The sequence below is a fragment of the Amyelois transitella genome, chromosome Z (assembly GCF_032362555.1).
Source record: "Amyelois transitella isolate CPQ chromosome Z, ilAmyTran1.1, whole genome shotgun sequence".
Lineage (NCBI taxonomy): Eukaryota > Metazoa > Arthropoda > Insecta > Lepidoptera > Pyralidae > Amyelois > Amyelois transitella.
This window is the reverse complement of record NC_083535.1, coordinates 7963985-7984696: the sequence shown is the minus strand read 5'-3', so window position 1 is coordinate 7984696 and position 20712 is coordinate 7963985. Positions and strand designations below refer to the sequence as shown.

General features: G+C 33.1%; 1 protein-coding gene across 4 annotated transcripts; it reads right to left on the bottom strand.

The window, feature by feature from the left end:
• Positions 1-396: 396 nt before the first annotated feature.
• LOC106133936 (peptidoglycan-recognition protein LD) lies at positions 397-19514 on the bottom strand. 4 transcript variants are annotated; one of them, XM_013333821.2, is made up of 5 exons: positions 19227-19514; positions 16649-16849; positions 16368-16558; positions 11467-11608; positions 397-11202 (listed from the first exon to the last, which is right to left on the bottom strand). In XM_013333821.2, exons 1-5 carry the CDS (start codon positions 19249-19251, stop codon positions 11006-11008), a joined length of 756 nt encoding a protein of 251 aa, XP_013189275.2. In that variant the 5' UTR covers positions 19252-19514; the 3' UTR covers positions 397-11005. The 4 variants fall into 4 exon arrangements, with proteins under 4 accessions (XP_013189275.2, XP_060809838.1, XP_013189274.2 ...); XM_060953855.1 differs by lacking the exon at positions 19227-19514 and adding an exon at positions 18960-19199; XM_013333820.2 differs by lacking the exon at positions 19227-19514 and adding an exon at positions 17448-18890.
• Between the last annotated feature and the right edge of the window lie 1198 nt (positions 19515-20712).

Here is a 20712-nt window from a genome sequence, read left to right as displayed (position 1 = left end):
TAATAGTAAAAAACATATTAAACCTTATTTTTTTTTTACTTATAGCCTTGATCTATAAAGACCAGTGGCTCGCCACGACTTCGCATGATTTACATAAACACCCGCTGATAATAAACCCTTATAAAGTTGGAAGACTTCTCACGTTCGGTTTAGTTTTTCCGAAGCCTTTAGAAACAAACCATTAAAGTGACAAACTTAAATTTGATATAAGTATTATAATAATACGAGTTGATTGGCAAAAATTTATAATGAGTAGTAGTAAACGTTAGTATCTAAAGATCTAAGCTCGCACTCTTCACCTGATAGGAATAGAATAGGAATTTAAGGATTTAATTGTAAAATATAATAGGTGGGTACTCATCATAATTTTTGAAATATTTTAAATAAAAAACAAACTTATTTACCACGTAAATATTGTAGTTATTTATTACCAAAATGTACATCAAATGGGGTCTTCATAAAATATGTTAAAAAGGTTAATGTTACAGTTGACAAATTATCTTATGTGCTACGTGTACTATGTGACTAATTTACAAATACAAAGATACCTACATTAACAAATAATATGTTATAATATCACAAAACATCTAAATTAAATATACAAAGATCAGAATTCCAACACCCACCACAATGTTTAATCTTAAATAAATTAACATTTTAGTGGGTCATACAGACAATACCTATAACCAAAGAATAAAATATTTTTAGGAAGACAAAATATATCGGTATTTAAATCGGTACAAAAAAATAGAACAGCAGAACTGCACTTTGGAACAGGAACATTTAAATATGTAATTACATAGCAGATTATCTAAACAAAACATAGCAGATTATAAAAACAAATCTTCAATCTTCTTTGGTGGATATTGAAACTTACTAAATGGTGATTATATTTACGCAAATTGACACGAATAAAGAATATCTTATATTATTTGAAAAACAACAAGCATACCATAAGCTGTGAATATAAACTCAATTGCATTTCAGTTGCAGGTCACTAACCTATGAATCACAGTCTAAATTATTTGCAAGAGAACAGAAGGGTTTTAAATCATATAAAAATAGTGCTGAAAAGTAAACAAAGCCATGGTTTTCTATTAGGCTTGAATAAATCACCTGTTCAACAGTTTGTATGTAAGCATGTAATTTATCCAGTCTGCTCATCTTACATACGTCACTGTACGGAAGTGAATTCCCGGTAATCTGTAGACAGTAGCTATCCGTCAAAGCATAACCAAAATTGGTAGATAGAAAAGCATTTATTATACCAGTTAATATCAGCAAACCGATTTCGGTACTGATAACTGCTCAAAAGAGGACTTAATCTGATCCTTAAATATGTATTATGATTTATGATGCAATCAAATGAGTATGTATATGCCAACCAGAGCACATATAATCGACAAATATAAGAAAGTTGTTCAGCAAACAGACCACAAGTACCTACACAAATACATTACACGAGGTACAATAGAACGTTTACATAATATGCAATCTACTAGTTTCATATTAAGACACTTGGAATGCACTCTTATCCAAGCAAAATAAAATATAAAAAATTACAGTCTTTAAATAAATAAAATCTTACAATGTAATATATATTGATACTGTGAAAGAAAGCGCTTTTATAGAATCAATATATTTTACACATTGTTTATATTATTTTATTCTTACACTCAGTATCATGAAAATTATTTACAAAAGGAGAAGACAAAGCAAACATTTTCACCATTTCATGTAAACTGCTAATATAACATACAAAAGGGCAGAATATCGGCTAAAATACATAGATAGGGTATGATAATACGAGTACAATACACCCTTTTTATAGACGAACCCCATGAAAACCATATATCAGTAGTTGATAGGATTTTCGTTTCTTTTTCAATTTAATTTTAGTGATATAGTATACCTAAAGGATATAATATACCTAACAAGACTTATGCAGTAGGCTCCCAATTTCCAGAAATACCGTAGCAAACGAGTACTTTTTTAGTTAGTTTAGACTACTTTTTTAAGTTTACACTCAGTGTCTGGGCGTAAAAATGTCCTGGAGTTTAAGTCCATTTCTGTACCTAGTTTCATAGAAATCAGTCCAGTAGTTTTGAGCTTTATCGTAACAAACCTACAAAAATAGAAATACCTATATCTCCTTATAATATTAATAGTGTAATTATAGTACGAATGACATCTTATGTCATAAAAAGTAGCAAAATTTACACATTTATGCACTATAATTACTCGAAATGGGAATCATTGCGTATTGCATATTCATTTGCACTTCAAAAAAAGGAATATTACTTATGTTGCTTTATCACAGACCAAAAAATTTTGAGCATTAATCGTTGGTTATTAAATTTGCTATAAAATATTGTAAGTACTGATAAATCAAGAAAACTTTGGAGGTTTGTAGAAAGTCTAGATTTATGGTGACTAATAAAAAAACAGATACATTAGGGACAAAATTCAATTAACAAAGCGAGAAATTGTCGGTAATCATACTTAGAGATAATCACAATTTCCTATATTTTTATATTCATAATATATTTTTGAAAGTGAAAATATTTATGAATATTGTTAAGGTTTTACAAATTTTAAAAAACACGGTGACATTGGTGTGTCTGAAATTACGGTGCTAAATATAATAACGTATGTATTGAACGTTTCATTTTGCCGAATAAATTAATATATTACATTTAATATATTATTTTATTAATATATAATATTAAAGATATTAGACATGCATTTTTTTCATCAAATTTTTAATCCAAATAAATAGTTTTTGCATTTTTGTCCTATAAGTAAGTACTTAAATAAACATTTTGTCTGTTTGATAAAATATGGAATTATTCATATTCCGCTTCTTATTGCTAGCTAGGCTATGCGTATTTTTGATTGATGTTTCTCAGGTCGTTCCTACTTGGCCCATGAGCAGAACTAACAAAATGGCTAGGTACGCTTGGAATTGATCATAGATTTATCAAAAATTAGAGTCAATAAAGAAAAAAAAAAGTTACCGGTCATAACCAATTTCGTTGACATTATGTACGTACAATAACTATACTTCCCTTATATATTCTGGCAAGTAATCATTCACAATATTTTAATGAAATGAAAAGTACAAACACATCTTATAATCTATGCGAATGTGATAACATCCAAAACGATACTATAAGTATGTTACCCAATTTTTCTTATTAAACATATCTTACTTTCTAATAATCCATTGAATTATATTAGTTGATTACATATTTGATGAGTACTAACAATGGCGACGGTCAATCCGGCACTAGACTGAAGAAATACAATTCAGATGAATGATCACTTCACCGCATATAATCCCACAGAATCGGATCGGCTAGAATTAAAAAAATAAAGAACTAAAACTTATAAACACTAACTTCATAGCTTAGTAAATGAGATATTTTACGAATAGCCTCTATACATCAGTTTAATATATTTTCATATACAATAATTCCCAGAACAGTTAGAAATCAAGGGAATTCAGTAACAAATATAATAAAAGTAAAAAAGAAACCTTCAACATATGTCTTTTTATATAGTGGGATTGTGTTATAAAAATTAGCATTGAATACAAGATTGATTCGAGAAGGTTTTTGTTCTATTTAATAATATAAAATCGATATAATGTTGATAAAATGGAAATGTTCATCCATTTGAACTGCTCAAAAGTTCATTTACTCCTGGATTGACTTATGTTAATTATTGCTATGCTGCGCCTAACTTCCACTGAATGGAAGTTTCTTAGTCTACTCTAACATACCTACTAATATTATATGTTATTACTTTGAATATCTAGTGGTTTTACCACATGAACTACAGCTAAAAATATCTACCATATCTGATGTCATGTGCTAAGATCTATTATCTCTACATATACAAATCTTTCTCTATGATACCTAACATTTTCTTGAAATTATGAATTTCATAATACAATGCTTTTTGATTGACGCACACGCACAACCGCTGGGCATAGAGATTTCAAGCAATGAAAAAGAAATTCCCGGCATCTCGCAGGAAGATAATGCATTTATCAATGTTTAAAAAAGTAGTGTCAGCAGTGTTCCAGAGAAAGCTGCGTGCGCCGCATCACTTATAGATTTTTCGAAAGAACAAGTTATAAATATTCAACTTATAATAAAAAAATGCTGCAGTTATAAGGGAAACCAACCTGTCAACAATCAACAAAAACTACCTGAGGTTATGTCTCAGGTAGTTTTGTTGATTATTGACATATATAACATATATTACACATTATTTGGGCGAAACCAAAACGCTGCTTAAGCATGACGTGAGTATTCTGTTTGCATCATGAACTTTAGGTTTGGCAGCTACCTTAAATTGAGTTCATGGATATGATTTCTTAATAAAAGTAGTTCTTATTTATTTTTATTCACAGATTAGATTTTTTAAATAATATTTATTGTATTTTTAAAATCTTAATTTTGAATAGATATAAAACATGGCGTCCGATTGAAAGTAAAAGTCACGTTTATGTTATTCTATTACGTTATTAACGAATTTATATTGTTTTACGACCTTAATGTGTTGAATACTAATATTTTATTTTCTTAAAGTTACTCTGATGTCTGTAATCATAAATTATTTTCTTAAAATAGACAAGTTCCTTGGTAAATTCATGACGTTGACCAGATTCAGATCATTCATGAAAAATTACATGTACCTATTAATCTTATTTGGGTCATATATATCATTTTATTATATAATACGATGTAATGTCGACGAGGGTTGGGTTTATTTAAACAAAGAACGATAATGTTCATCATTACAAACATCAAAATGTGGTGAAATAATAAAATAATTATATTCTATCTGTTTGTTTCAAATTCAGGTATTGGCCAATGAATATTAATAACAGGCACTAGGAACTGGCCGGGATTGTAAACCCATGAAAATAAGTCATATAAATCCGTTCAAAAGTTTTTTAGTTAATTGCCAACAGTCAGATAACATCTAGTGATAATGATAAATAGAAGCAACTCATTTTAAAGTCTTAAAATTAAGCTTATATTATGAATGTTTTATTATAAACATATTAAAACAAAACCCCTGTCAGATCCGTAGTACTTGAGTGTCAAGATCTAAAACATAAGCAATTAGATTAGAAAAAGTTATGAAGAATTTTTACCTACAAACATATAACCACGCCTATATCCCTTGCGGAGCAGACGGAGCCAACAGTTGAAAAGACTGAAAGGCCACTCAGCTGTATGGCTTAATGATGAATTATTTTATTGGAAATTTTTTTTGCATATTTTTCATAAACCTTTTAGCAAATTCAAAGAAAATGACAGCTAGGTCGCCGCGGAGGCACGTGTCAATAATCGAGCGAGCGACAAAAAACCGAACGTGAAGTGAATTTTATATCTTTTTTCAACCGAGGGAAACCGTTAAATGTTTCACACAAGCTTTCCAACATGACGTTCGTAGATCGACCAAGGTGTAAGTTATATTATGTAAAAATTATAAATATATTTACAGCTAATAAATGCCTTAATAGAATACTGGTGGCGTAATACTTTAAAGTTGAGTAAACCGATGTACTATCAGATTAAAAAAAGGGTTAAGTACCTATATTAGTTTTGATAAAATTTCGCAAATTTGAGCCACACGATTGTTATAGGTCTTTTTACTATCAGTTAACAGTGTATTAAAACAGTACGTTAACAATACATTTAAATTTATATAATGATCGAAAACATTAAATAAATAATCCTGATCTTATCATGTTTATAATTTGGTTGAATTGAAAAAAATTCAGTGCGAGTTTTCAGAAAAACAATTTTTGATGTAGATTTTAATTCGAGTTAAGTGAATAAACTCTCAATTGTATTATTTTAAGATTGTAGGTACTGATTTATCAAACAAAAAAATATCTATTTTTGAAATAAGCCAGTACTATTAAGGCGGAACATACAATTTTATATTAATTACGGTTACCAAACCTCACAGAATTTTTATATTCATTTTTTTTTCTAATTTGAGGTCATTTACTTAATTTAATAAGACCTACAATAAGTCACATGAACGATTCCGGTTACTCAGCGGTCGCGCAAGATCTTTTTATTTACAACTTGTATATTGGGAGCGATAATACGGGCTCGACCGCCACGAAAGGGACATTCTTCATTTTGACATGTCTGGAGAACCGCGGTACCGACGTTGTTGAGTCGGAGGTTGTATTTATGCTCCACTCCGTGAAATATTTGCTTGGGCCACTTAGACTTTTCGCTACTCTTTGCTGATGGCGTCACTTTTTTTGCTGTAATTGGCTGATCGCTTATGACATTAGTGATTTTGTCACAAACCTGAAGTGAATTGCCTGAAGTTAATCTTAATTTTTTTCTTTTTTCCAGTTCCCTTACAATGATCGAAAAACCAGTTTATGCCTTTTTCGTAGGTTTAAGTAATATTCATGCCAAGTTTCATCGAAATCTGTTCAAAGTGTCAAGTGTGAAGAGCAACTTACTTTTTTTTATGAATTTAACTACATTTGAGCTTTTGTCCTTCAAATAAATACTTTTCCATATTGATCACAACGCGAGTATTTCATAAAATTACATTATTAATAATTTTACTGCGACTAAAATGTAAAAAAATAATATTCGTATTTAAGATGCTATGAAAAACAAATTCAAACGCATTATGTAACCTTGAATGTAAATGTGACTATATGAAGGTCGCCTATCTAGTTATCTTAGTAACATATTATATGTCAGTTTATTTATTAAATATACTTGACTAACAATGGCGACGGTCAATCCGGCACAAGACTGAAGAAATCAATTCAAATGAACAGAAATGCCACCTTCCCTCAAAATAATTCAAATCGAATATAAAAGGAACAGGATTAAAAAAATACTTAAACAGACGAACTTGAACGAAATAGTTAGATATATAATATCGTAGATAGAAAATTTATTTTGTTTAACACTAATTTCAGATATTACCACAAGGGTATAGATGTAAAGAAAAATAATTATTTTTTAATAAGTGAAATAGGAATTTTCGACCATTTGAATTGCTCAAGAGCCCGTTCACTCCTAGATTGACACGATTTATGTTAATTATTGCTATGCTGCGCCTAACTTCCAATATATGGAAGTTTCTTAGTCTATTCTTATTAACTAATAAATTGTGTTACTATTAAACAGCCATATACGCTAAGACTATCATTGATAACTTACCATATTCTGATATAATGCAAGTTGTTTTTTTTTTTGCTTTAAAAGCAAAATATTAGGTAACTAGTAAACTAGGTTAAATGAACGGAAAAGCTTCAAGTGAAACGCATGCATGCTGCATGCATGTAAACGCGAGTAGTTGATTGATCAATAAATTATTTGTACTCAGACACACTACCTTTTTTAATTAATGTTACGGCAACATCGAATAACAGTGGTGCCACAACATAAAAAAATAAAAGAATTCTTATTCTGGCAATACTGAAATAAAACTAAGAAAACTATCACATAACTTGGTGTAGTGTGTACCAATATTTGGTAAAATCATTAAATTATAATAGATAGAGATATCTGTAAACTTTTGAATAATTAAATCAATATTTTTTTTAACAATACTACATGGTTCACTCTCTTTCACATGCAGCCTATGCATGTACAAAATTTTGTTAAAATACATGTTTCCTGATTCACTGCACTTTTCTGGATTCTCATTGAAAATCCGTTCAATAGTTTTTAGTCAATTGTAAATAGAAGCAGTGACAGTTTAATACAACCAACTCATTAAGTTATTTTAAAATACAGCCAAGAAATTTAAATTCTATAAACTAAGTTCATGTTAGAAAAAATTCATTATTACTTTATAATAATATGTTAATTGGAAATAAATATTTATAGCTATTGGAATATCGTCGCAGTTATTTCGCTACTGCTAATTATGTGAGTTATGTTGATTATTCTAAGCACTTAAATATAAATTAAATGATTTTTGCACCCTTAACGTTGTGGGTTCAGAGACCGGCGTCCTCTTCTTAACGTTGATAATTTACCGAAGTTACTGGATTTTAAAGCTTGATCAGAAATATAGTTTACCATATTGCGGCTTTAAAAATTCAGCTGGCAATAATTACTCAAAAAAGTAAGCATTACTGAACGATATTAGGTAGTCAGTCTTGTTTAAAGCTCCTTTTATTACTATACCTCTGCATACAGGTCGTCGTATATTTGACAATTGTTTACTATTGCCAAATCAATGTCGAGTCACCTTTTTGTGTTCTGAAATCACCTTATGCTATTCTTAACTCAATATGACACAAAAATTTGGTGTTGCTATAGCAAACACAGCACTAGCGCCCTTGTGATAGATAAGTTTTATTTCTGGTCAAGCTTTACATAGTCGAATGTCGTCTGACCTTCGCAACCCAAACTTTAGCTGACTCAAGCCTGCGATTAGTTTTACTTATTTATTGTAACATTTATAATTATAAAGTTTATATAGCTTACATTTATTCATTATTTTTCGCTATTTACGATGTACGCAAATGGATTTAGAGTGACTCTCGAAAACCGCACGACTAGAATCCATACATAAAACATGACTCTCGATAAAATCTGCCACCAGTTTATCTTTGAAATTATACTAAATAATATGTAAATTAAATTTATTTTACTTCGCAAGAAAAATGCTTAAAATAGATAAAATTCACAAATTGCAATGTTTGATTACTTAATTAGTAGAGGTAAGTGAAAAACTAAATAGTAAACATTAAAACTGGAGTAAATTTTTTAATGTATATTATTTGAATATTAATAATTACATCACAATTACTAGCTTTTCGGCTTTCGACTAAAATATTTTTAGTAAGCATGAATTAAAGCGGTGGATGTTAGATCGGATAAAATATCGTATTCCAAGTGTCTAGAATCCAAAACGATTGACAAAGCTGATGGATCAACATCTGGCGATCTTTTTCCCCCTGGATTTTAGTCCCGGTTGCATCCTCATCTCTCTGGAGAGGAGTGCGGTGTACCTATGCCTTTGACCACGGATCCTGGATTGGGTGAGCCAGGTTTTCATACGAAGGGACTCCCATCTGACCTCCGCAACGTTGACAGGTAAACCAAACCCGTATTGGATCCATGGTTACACGTGCAGTTGTCTTAATGGCAGGTTTCCTCACGATGATTTCCCTCGCCATAAGAGCATCGGTTAGTATTCAAACTAATGTACAAAATTTGTAAATAGTAATTGGTACATGGCCGAGGTGGGATTTGAACCTGTGCCTTTCTGCGCATCACGCATTTTAACCGGGCAGCTTACCGATTCGACAGCCGACGCTCTCAAGGGATCAACAACTGTTAATGTTATAAATGTTACAGACACAAGTCTTTATTGAGAACCAGGCAGGGCAGATAACAACAAGAGTCTTAGCCTTATTTTAGTTGGATGGTAAATTATATGGCTGGTATTTATTAGCCGTATTTGGAGAAATACCCTATGGCAAGAAAATTTACAAAGGGTCTGAGAACGGTATTTTTTAATTATTCCTTAAATTATGACATCATTTTTTTTCCTGTACCCCTTCTTAATATATGAAGTATATATACATTTCTAAAGATTCGTGAAATTAATCAGATATTAAGATAGCATAACACTTGACTACTTACATTATGTCTTAATATATATTCTACATAAATTGAATCAGATATACAGATTATTATCAGATATTATATATTTTCATAAATACTATGTGCAAATGAGCAGATTTGGTAATAACTATGATTATGCAATGCACGTAAATTTATATATAGAGCTCTATGCTGCATTTCATCTTACATACTACTTTATCTTCATATCATTTAAAATTGGTGATGTGAATATATATAAATATATGAGTATACTTAAATTATAAAAGGTACACCTACACCTGTGTAGATAATATAATTTGCATATGACTGAAAGTCTTACATCTAAGTATCTTATACACATACATTATAGTAAATGATAAGTGCATATGTTATGTATAACTTTCACAAATATATCTCTAAAGGATTTCTTTTAGTTAGGTACATCCGTTTGTGCCAGGCATAGCCGTTTTTGTATTATTTTAAAGCTTTATATTTCTTTTTTCACATTAAAATATCCAATGAAAATACCGCAACGGCGTATTCCAAAGATAACTTTGCTGGAGGACTATGTTATGAGTGAATGACAGATTCTGTAATTATTTATTTTTGATCAGTATAATCAACTTGAAATTTTTCATGGTACTATGGCTGTTTCAATCCACTAGACTTTAACAGGCACGGTACCGTGAAAATTTAGCAAGTCAATCTCTTTCAAAAAGGATTATGAGCGACTTATTATTATGCACAGCAGAGGCATAAATACGACGGAACCATTCAACATAATATCACATGTAGTCACTAAAGTAAATTTAAAAAACTGATTGTTTTAATAGCAAAACTACAGTAATTGTATTTTTCTTATCCAAGAAAGTCTACTTAGTAGAAATTTTGACGATTATATCATTCATCCAAATAACAAGTACATGGTACCTCGTCAATGGACATTCTAAAGGTAAATTAATTACAGTTAATAGAAGGGCATAAGAGTAGGCTAATTAGCACGTTCGTAATTAACATTTATTATAACTACGTACACCACCTTAAAACATATTTTGATAAGCAGACACTTTTGTAATGCACAATGATACAACGTTGCAAGCTTTCACAAAAATAAAAAAGAACAAATAAAAGTCATCTAATGGTAAAAAAAATAATTTATCGGATTTAGCTGAATATCATTTCGTAAGAACGTTCATTAAGCTTGCAATATAAAACTGTCATCATGCACAACGACTCTGTTTTACATGGTATGTTGACTAATTCACCATTAACATATAATTTATGAACAATAAAGCAATCTTAATTTCCATACATTCAAGAATATCACAAGTATGTACTTTTAAATTATAATTCATACGATTAAAATATAAAAATTATGCAGAATCAGATAATTTGTCGTTCCATTGTATCATATCTTTAAAATTTAAAAATAAATACTTTGGAAAGTCTTTGGTTTTCTTGCCAACAATAGTGAAGTTAGGGTCCAGATGTTGTCGACTAACTGAATCTACGAAAAACATTTTACCTTCAGCAATTTGTGCATCTGACGGTGGACTCTCCGTGAAATTACCTGAAATTAATTCAATTATCAATTAACTTATTTCTAAACACATTATCTTCAAAAAAGCAGGAAACCATGTTGTTTGTTGGTACTAGTCTTTCGCGCTAAGTATAGTTATATATAGATAAATTTCAATAATTCCTAAATCACAATAAATTTGCCTTTGTCAAACATGATTAATGTTACAATATTTTCTGTATACTATGTTTACTTAGATCAATAAAGAGTTGTATAATTATACAGATAAAGAACTCATTAATTAAATAGACTTACCGATGAAAGCTACGACTAGAGCAGATTGCGATGTTGGGAACAGGGGTGTGGGAGATCGCCAGCCAAGCGCCTCGTAAGTCTGTCCATCAGAAGACACCAAGAAATTGTATGGTAAGGATTGGCTTTTCCCAGTTATGTTGCTCTGAAATCAGACAGTAGAATAAAACTCAAATTAGTCTTAAATTCGTCGCCGTTTCAGAGTTTTTTTCTTAGTTTTAATTTAATAAAATTCAATACTGTGTCAGTACCAGCGTAATCGTATTCCGATTGAATAACTTTGTATTTTGTTATATCAACTCATCCCTATTCCTGAATAGTTTAAGCACCTTTACTCAAACTGATGTATGTGTTTGCAACTTGATTAAGTTTATAATCATACTGTTTCTACCTAGCTAATAATAATATATTATATTTATGAGACTTATGACCACATTTGGTTAGTGGTGTAAAGCGATCCTGTTCTTGAACCGTAATTGATGAAACAAAATATCCGATAATCAATACCATTCAGATAAAGGCCAAGGTCAACTTCTTTGAAAACTTTGAGGTAAAATTTAAAGGGTTTTTTTGGATTTTCGTAATTCATAATCATAATCATTTATTCCTTGAATATTATTACAATGTAGGTCTTAAATATTTAGGTACAGTTTCTGTGAACACATATTCTACCTCTTTAGGCGTCGGAATTATATACCTACATATATATTAAATAAGCAGTATATAAAGGCTCTGTCTAATTATGATCATTCATAATTCGTATAACCTACTAGATTAAAAATATAATAAATATTAACAATTTGTGTTAAGTTTTTTTATAAATTTATTGCCATTATTTTTCTTATTATATGCCTTTATCAAAAATAGAATCTAGACATTTTCACTGAAAGGCACATATTATCTCTGAACTCCACAGTTTATTTAGAAGATGGCCAAACCAATGTAATCAAAAATTATTACACAGCTTTTTTATTCTGTGAAGGAATTGGAACAGTTCTTGACTATAGTGAAGAAGTCTGTGCCATATTTAAGTTTAACTGACTGGTGAGTCAAAGCTAGTGCCACTAACTCATAAGTGAAAAATACATATAAGTGTACAGAGCCTTTACATAGTATGTTATGCACTTTTGTTATGGGACAAACTGAACGATACTATATTCTACAATAAAAACTTATAAAGAAAAATAAAACATTCAGGGCCGAGACCAATTATTTCATAAACTGGCCGAGGGTCAAACTCGAGACTTGAAATATAAGGATACTATGTGAATTGGGCTCACAATAGGTCATCATCAAACAGATAAGGAGGACGTGTGGTGTTTCAGACATAATTTATCTGTAGCAGATTTGAAACGCTTTGATAAATCGTGACGTGACCAGCGGCATTTTCGTCTGATAACAGTTTTCACTTTCAGTGTGTACTTTCCTCGTTATTATTTTCATTTAACTTCCAAAATTAAATTCTCTTCTCTCCTGCCAATCTAAGGTCTGCCGCGCCGATGGATGCATGGCTAGGGGCGAGCCTAGTCTCGAGCGTGCCACTTCCGCCATGGGGTTGGGCGACCCCCAGGTAATGGCTAGCCTTACCCTGGCATGCGGGGCTCTGCTGGGGCGGACAAAATTTTTCCCTAGCGTCTCGTGGGAATCGCATGGATGCAAATTTTTTGAAAGAGCACCTAGATGGCGGCGATGGTGTCCGCACCCCATCACGTCTCGTTCCCGGCGGGAGCGGTATGCGGTCTGCTGAAAGCCGCTTTGCGACGATGAATGTAAGAGGAGGAATGAAGGATAAGATTGAGGAAGTATGCCAGATGATGGATGAAAGACGTTTGGATGTGTTGTGCGTGAATGAAACGAAGCGGAAAGGATGCGACGCGACGCAGCACGGCCCTTACACGGCGTATTGGTCTGGAATTTCCAGTACCAGCCGAGGCTGTCAAGGGGTCGGTCTAATTCTTTCTGCACGAATGGCTGAGTGCGTGAATGAGTATGAGTGTGTCAGCCCTCGTCTTCTATGGATTAGGCTGAAAGTTGGAATCACTCGGATCTTCGTTCTAGGTGTTTATGCACCTTGGGATGTGGGTTCGAGGGGTACAACATCAGCAAAAAGCGAAAACGAGGAGTTCTGGAATAGTGTAAGAGAAGTATTGAAAGTTACCAAGCCAAATGAGAAGATTATTATGTTAGGTGATTTTAATGGATGGGTGGGTGTAAAGCGTGATGGATATGAAAAGGTGCTTGGTGCGTTTGGTGACGAAAGGGTGAATGATAATGGAAGAAGTGTATTAGAAATTTGTCTAGAGTGGGATCTTTTTGTGTCGAACTCAATGTTTCAACATAAAGAGATCCACACCTACACAAGAGTGGAAGGTATTTTAAAAAGTATGATAGACTTTGTGATTGTAGATGAAAGATTGAAGAACAAAGTGCTGGATACCCGTGCATATCGCGGTGCTGGCATTGACTCGGACCATTTACTGGTGATATCCCGGATAAGGGGTATCTTCAATCGCTGGCGGCACAGGGTAAGGGAGCAAACCAGCGCTTCGGAAAGAGTAAAAGTAGAAAATTTGCAAGATATGGATGTAGGTAAGAAGTATATTAATAGACTGAAGGATGAATTTGAAGATTTAGATGAAATGAGCGATATTGAAGATGGATGGAAGGAATTTAAAGAAAGAATTGTGAAAGTAGCTGTTGAAGTGTGTGGTGTAAGTAGAAGAAGGAAAGGAAAAAATCACAAAAATGCGTGGATGAGTAAAGATGTGCAAGAACTTGTGCGATTAAAGAAGAAAGCATGGCTGGATTTGTTAGCAGCAAAAGCTAACTTAAGAATGCAAGAGGTTATAGATGAAGATGTGAATGAAGCACGTAAGGAATATAAGAAAATGAAAGATTTGGTTAAGAAAGCTGTGATTAGAAAGAAAGAAGAGTATAAAGAGGATTTTGATAAAAGGCTATCAGAAGACTTTCAGTCAAATCTGAAAGTATTCTGGAAATCCGTAAGGTCAGCCCGAGGAAATACTATAACCAGAGAGCTGACTAGGATCAGATGCCAGGATGGTAGCGTTGTGAAAGGAGAAGAATGTGTACTAAAGATATGGAAGGACTATTTTGAAAGTTTATTTGAAAAAAAGGAAGGAAATAAGAAAGATTTCTGCTATAGCGAAGAAAAAGAGAATGAGATGGAAGGCGAAATTGAAATGTTCGAAATTGTGGAAGCACTTAAGAGTATGAAAGCGGGAAAGGCTGCTGGGTGTGATAGAGTGTCGGTCGAGATGCTTAAAGCAGGAAAAGGCGTAGTAGCTAGTCAGTTGTACTGCCTTTTCAATTTGTGTTGGAGAAGCGGCCGAGTACCAAAAGATTGGTGTAAGGCTGTTATCGTGCCACTTTACAAAGGAAAAGGGTCACAGCTGGACTGCAAAAATTATCGTGGTATAAGCCTGCTTAGCGTCGTCGGCAAATTGTATGCTAAGGTATTGATTAATAGAGTCAGGAATGAAACTGATGACAAAATATGGGATGCTCAAGCGGGATTTCGAAAGGGAATGGGATGTACTGATCAGGTCTTTTCCTTGCGGTGCATAGCCGAAAAGTTTTTGGCCAAGAGTCAAAAAGTCTATTGCACATTCGTAGATCTGGAAAAGGCCTATGACAGAGTTGAGAGGAATGAATTGTGGTCAGCACTTTCTATGCATGGGGTGAGCAGTCTCTTAATACGAGCACTGAAATCCTTATATGAGGATTCGAGTGCTTGTGTCAGGATAAACGGAGCGCACACTGAGTGGTTTAAGATTGAGAAAGGCGTTAGGCAAGGATGTGTTGCGTCACCGTGGCTGTTCAACCTATTTATGGATAGCTGTTTGACAGATTTGAAAGAGTCTAAAAGTGGATTAAGGATGAATGAGTTACTCGTCAAATGTCTGCTCTATGCCGACGATCAGGTTATACTGGCGTCATCAGCGGAGGAGTTACAGGAGATGGTAAACTGTATGCATGAAGCTTTAAAAGAGAAAGGAATGAAAGTGAACGTAAGTAAAACTAAAACACTGGTTTTTGAAATGGAGAAAGAAATGACAGCATGTAATATTTTGATTGGAGGAGAAAAAGTGGAGCAAGTGAAAGAGTTTGTATATCTAGGATCAAAGTTTACATCAGATGGCAAGTATGATAGTGATATTGAAAGGAGAGTGAACGCGGGGAACATGGTGAATGGAGCTTTGCATGCCTTTATGAGCAGTCAGAAACTATCCAAAAAGGCTCGACTGGCTGTGCACAGGGGCGTGTTGGTCCCGACATTAATGTATGGGAGTGAAAGTTGGGTATGGCAAAAGAAGCATGAAAGCAGAATAAATGCAGTGGAAATGAGAGCGTTAAGGAGTATGATGGGTGTGAAATTGAGTGACAGGATAAGGAACAGCGTGATAAGGGAATGTTGTGATGTGAAAGAAGATGTAGTTACAGGAATAGAAAAGGGTATGTTAAGATGGTTCGGTCATGTGGAGAGGATGAATGAAAGCAGGTTGACTAAGCAGATATACAAGGAGAGTGTGGAGGGAAAGGTCGGAGTGGGAAGACCTAGACGAACGTATCTTGATCAAATTAAGGACGTCCTGGTAAAGGGTCAGGTCAAAAGTACCCGAAACCGCCGAGCTTGTATGAAGAGAGTTATGAATGTGGACGAAGCGAAAGAAGTATGCAGAGATCGTGGCAAGTGGAAAGAGGTAGTCTCTGCCTACCCCTCCGGGAAAGAGGCGTGATTTTATGTATGTATGTATGTATGTATTAAATTAAATGATTAATTATCATTTAAAATCGAGGCGAAGCGGCGCTGCCGTGTGCAGGATGGACCTCTTAGACGAAATATGTAAGGCACAAATAGGTGTATCTTAGGTTGACTTTACCTTCATATCTTGAAGTAGTTTCTCACAAGTTTTAGCAGTAAAACACTTTTCAGTGTCCGTTTGCACTAGGAAAACCAGAGACGGCTTGAAGTGACTCAAAGGTTGCAACAAGGAGGCCCCCCCTTCCACGGGGTCCCATTGGTTTCGGCTTGCTAGTTTGAGGGGCGTCTCGACGGGAGGGAGAATGTTTTCTAGAAAATATTTTTTTTTAGTATTAAGGTCATAAGGCTATTATTTCAGTTCCAAGTTCTATATACTGAATAATTAATTAGTTTTCTAACCTGATTGACTTTGAAGTATAAGGAGATAAATGCCAATAATAATGCCAGAAATTAGAATAATGAGAAGAGTGCTGACAACGGCTGTAGTCATTGGGTTCCTCTCATGCTGAGGGTGTGGAAAACGGTGCAGCAGCGGCGTGTTCTCCGATGCAGCAACGTCCGCCTCGTCGACATGATGGGAGGGCTGCCTGGATTCATGATCTATAATTATGTAAATATATTATTTAATGTGAAATCTGAGGACGCCGAAAATCGCGAGTGAAGAGTGAAATCTGGAAAGGCGGAGTGAAAGAATATGCAGTGACGGCAGATGTAGTCTCTAGTCTAGTCCATCCAGAAAAGAGGCACCATTTTATGAATGTATGTATCATTTTATCTTATCTAGATTAGGCCTGTTTCACATTTGTTAAAGCTGTGCCAATTTTTTTTATATTGGTAAGTATATTGTGATTTCATTTAGTGCAAATAAAATATAAAAACACTTCATTGTCCATACAAACAGACAAAACACAGTTAATAAGTCATTTTGGTCAGAATCAAATAAGAGAGGGAAACAACAAAGAATATACTCCATTTTCATTGTGATGCTGGTAGGAAGGTTTATTGAAAGCTCCAGAACAGCTTCCTCTCTCTTGCAATGTTTTATAGTACAGTAATGTTCATAATTAACTATTGTCACAATGTTAAGATGGCTGAACTTTTATTTCGGTGAGCACAGATTAAAATACAAAAAAAGTCAGTAATGTCACACTGACACCTACAACTTTATTATAGTGCAATGAAAAAAAAATCTTATTACACATCAGTCCTTTCAGTTCTAACTCCACCATGCTTTGTGTAAAAAATTTTAAAGGTTACTCATAGTTATTGCCCGGGTACACACAAGCTGCCAGCAATATCACAACTAAACTGTAATCACAACAATGCTAGTGAACCTTAGTCTAATACATGTGGTTAATGTCACTATGTTTGCAGGACAAACACAACTCTGCTCTGATAACTTGACACCTTATACACAAGATCAAATATCACACACAAGATTGATTTAGAAAATTAAATAACTGACTCATTAGATGACTGGAATACAAGCTCAAAGGCTTTTTTTAAGTTAATGGTTAATATTCATGAAGAGTTTGTTTGTTTGATTGAACGTGCTAATCTCAGGAACTATTGGTTCTGATTGAAAAATTCTTTTTGTGTTGAATAGGCCAATTATCAAGGAAGGTTTTAGGCTATATAACATCATGCTGCAACTTTTAGGAGCAAAGAAGTAATGGTAAATGTGAAAATTATTCATCCTTCAGGGCTTATATGATGCCCAAAATAACTATTCCATGCGGACGAAGTCGCGGGCACAGCTAGTTAAATATAAAAGGGCAAGCTTATCCCGTATACGGATATTTATAGTCAAATAATTATTTAATGAAAAATAAATCTTTATTTATAACCTGTGTCATCAGTTTTTCTGAAAACGTGTTTTCCAGTCCGCATGGGCCTCCTCTAATCATTTCCATTCCTGTCTTTTGTCTTCCTTTTAATTGCCTACTATTATAAATACAAAAGTAAGTTTATTAATTTGCATTTTAACCAGTATCCTTGAAATTTTCATATATATTATTTTGAGCCTGGATAAGGACAAATACTTTTAATCCTGGTAAAATCTATAGTTTTAAAGGAATTTGCAAAATACTGATTGCTTTTTTAGGTTTCATATGTGTGGGTGGAAAAACTAGTATCCTTTAATTATTCATCAATTAACTAAAGAATTGTTGCAAAACATGGGGAACACCATGGAAATATGAGCAAGTTGGTTATGATGTTGGTTCAATAACTAGACTCAGTAATGATGAATTACTAATGCTTATTTCAGGCAGTAACCAAAAATATGATTATAAGTGTGCATGACATTTTAACAGTCTCTTAAATATTAGCCTTACCACTTGCCGAGCACAGCATGCTTTGTTGTAGCAGTGTGCTTGAATTATATAGGGAATTGAAGTTGTCAGAAATAAGCTTATCAGCTTACTTTTACATAGATAACTATTTACTTCATTTTACATAGGTAACTATAGTTGTATACAATTTTTAATTAAATAAAAGGCTTGAGCATAATCTCATGGCACTGTCCACATGAAAAGTACCCTATGTAGTTAAATATATACATTCATAATAGGTATTTACATGTATTGATTTTGTACATTATAATTTGAGACATGAATTTATAATACCTATAGACAGAGTTAATATAAAAATCAAATAGTCTAACTATTAGAGTAAAGCATAATGAAATGATATATAAAATAATACTTACAATAAAACTGCTCTGAGAGAGAAACCAAAACTAACAATAAAGCAAAAATCACACGCGACATTTTGGAGATAAATGACACAAGAGATGCGCCGTATGAAATATTGATTTTGGTAGAAGGATGCACTTCGGAAGAAATCAATAAAATCATGGAGTAGGTAGAACCCGCGCACATCGTTGACACCATAGCAACTGTCTATTTTTAAACAGGCAAACATAAGCTTAAATAAACTTCATCTGATTGACTAGTAATTTCACAATTATTCTTACCTACAGGAGAGATCAGGGGCTGCATTGCAAATCAACACAAATAAGTTAACTAAAATTTTATCAATTGCAATATGAACTATCTACTGTACTGTGCTATGATCTGCCATTGAAAAAGGAAAGAACGCCAGAAATGTACTGAAAACAATTGCAGGAAAATGTACAGACTTCATTAATAACATTGTTACAAATAAATAAAATAAGTGCACTTAAATTCTATCTCCACATTTATTCCTTTGTTTTCTTTCTTTTTTCCTGCCCCTTCCCCCCTCACCCTTTCCTCTAGCTTGACTAGAGACACGAAAGAAAGATCGAAATCGATACTATGTGTTATTACACTTACCTATCGATACAGATACTTGACAATCGATTTCGTAATTTTCCCGTTTATCCACGTCCCGCGGGTTCAATAGGGTATCAATGGAAAATACGATAAAAAATACATGTCTTTTTTTTTTAATTTGTTAAAGATACGACTTAAAGAAATGGCCCATAACTTCTAATGTTTATTTCCCGAGATAGATATTTTTTTAATAATGTTTATTTTCTCGAAGTGCTTACCCTCTGATGTGCATGTGCATGTTCATACGGTTAGGTTAGGGTGGATAAATTTGACAACAACGGAAACATTGGTAAAAGAAAGAAAAAAGAATAAAAAACAACAAGCAGCCTGAGATATGAGAAAGTTTATAAAACATTATTAGGGCGAGTTTAAGACGCTTATAATTATAATATATAAAAAAATAAGTACCTAGTCATGACTGAGTATTTTGTTCATTTATTTTATTTATTTGGGTCAGCAAACGATTACACTCATAAAACTTAATCTAGGTTGACAACACCAAAAGTGCAACCAACAACGCTATCCACAGATTACTAAACAGAATTACATGTTGCTGATCAGTATATGTTAAATAACTGTGACAAAAACTGTTAAAAAATTGCAAATCTGTTCGTGTTGCGCAACATGTACGAGTTTTTACTTGCAGAATAAGATAAAAAGCTAAACAAATTAACAAAAAAAAATTAATATTATAATGAAGTGAGGGAAAAAATATGTTTTAGGGGCTGCAATGGTTCTTTTATATATATAAACAAGCCATCTCAGAGGCGCACGTACCCCTACTTTTGTTCGACAATGACCTTAATAAAACAAGCGAGACACTGTATATCTTGTTTAAAGATAACCTACGTAGATTTTCCTGTACCTCGTAGTCTTTTAAGCTTGAACATGTTCGCATTATGAACATTAGTTGTATGGCAGCTAATTTAACTATTTCGTTTGTAGATATGAAATCTTAAAAAATATTCGAATTTTTTTTTTTATTCTTAAGGTAACTACGACAGCAAACTACAAGATTGCGCGTTTGGATGCCAAAGCCATAATTTACAAAGCCAAAGAGCCTATTTCCTCTACAGGTATATTCAGTTCACTTTTAGAGATAAGTAGAGATAGGGCGAACGGTATCCAGACCAGAATCCGGACATT

Coding starts and splice junctions, on each gene's coding strand:
- LOC106133936 (XM_060953855.1), bottom strand. CDS start 19,143: ATGGTGTCAACGATGTGCGCGGGTTCTACCTACTCCATGATTTTATTG. Junction 16,850..18,959: donor TCTCTCAGAGCAGTTTTATT/GTAAGTATTATT, acceptor ACATAATTATAG/ATCATGAATCCAGGCAGCCC. Junction 11,609..16,367: donor AACTACTTCAAGATATGAAG/GTAAAGTCAACC, acceptor GTCTGATTTCAG/AGCAACATAACTGGGAAAAG.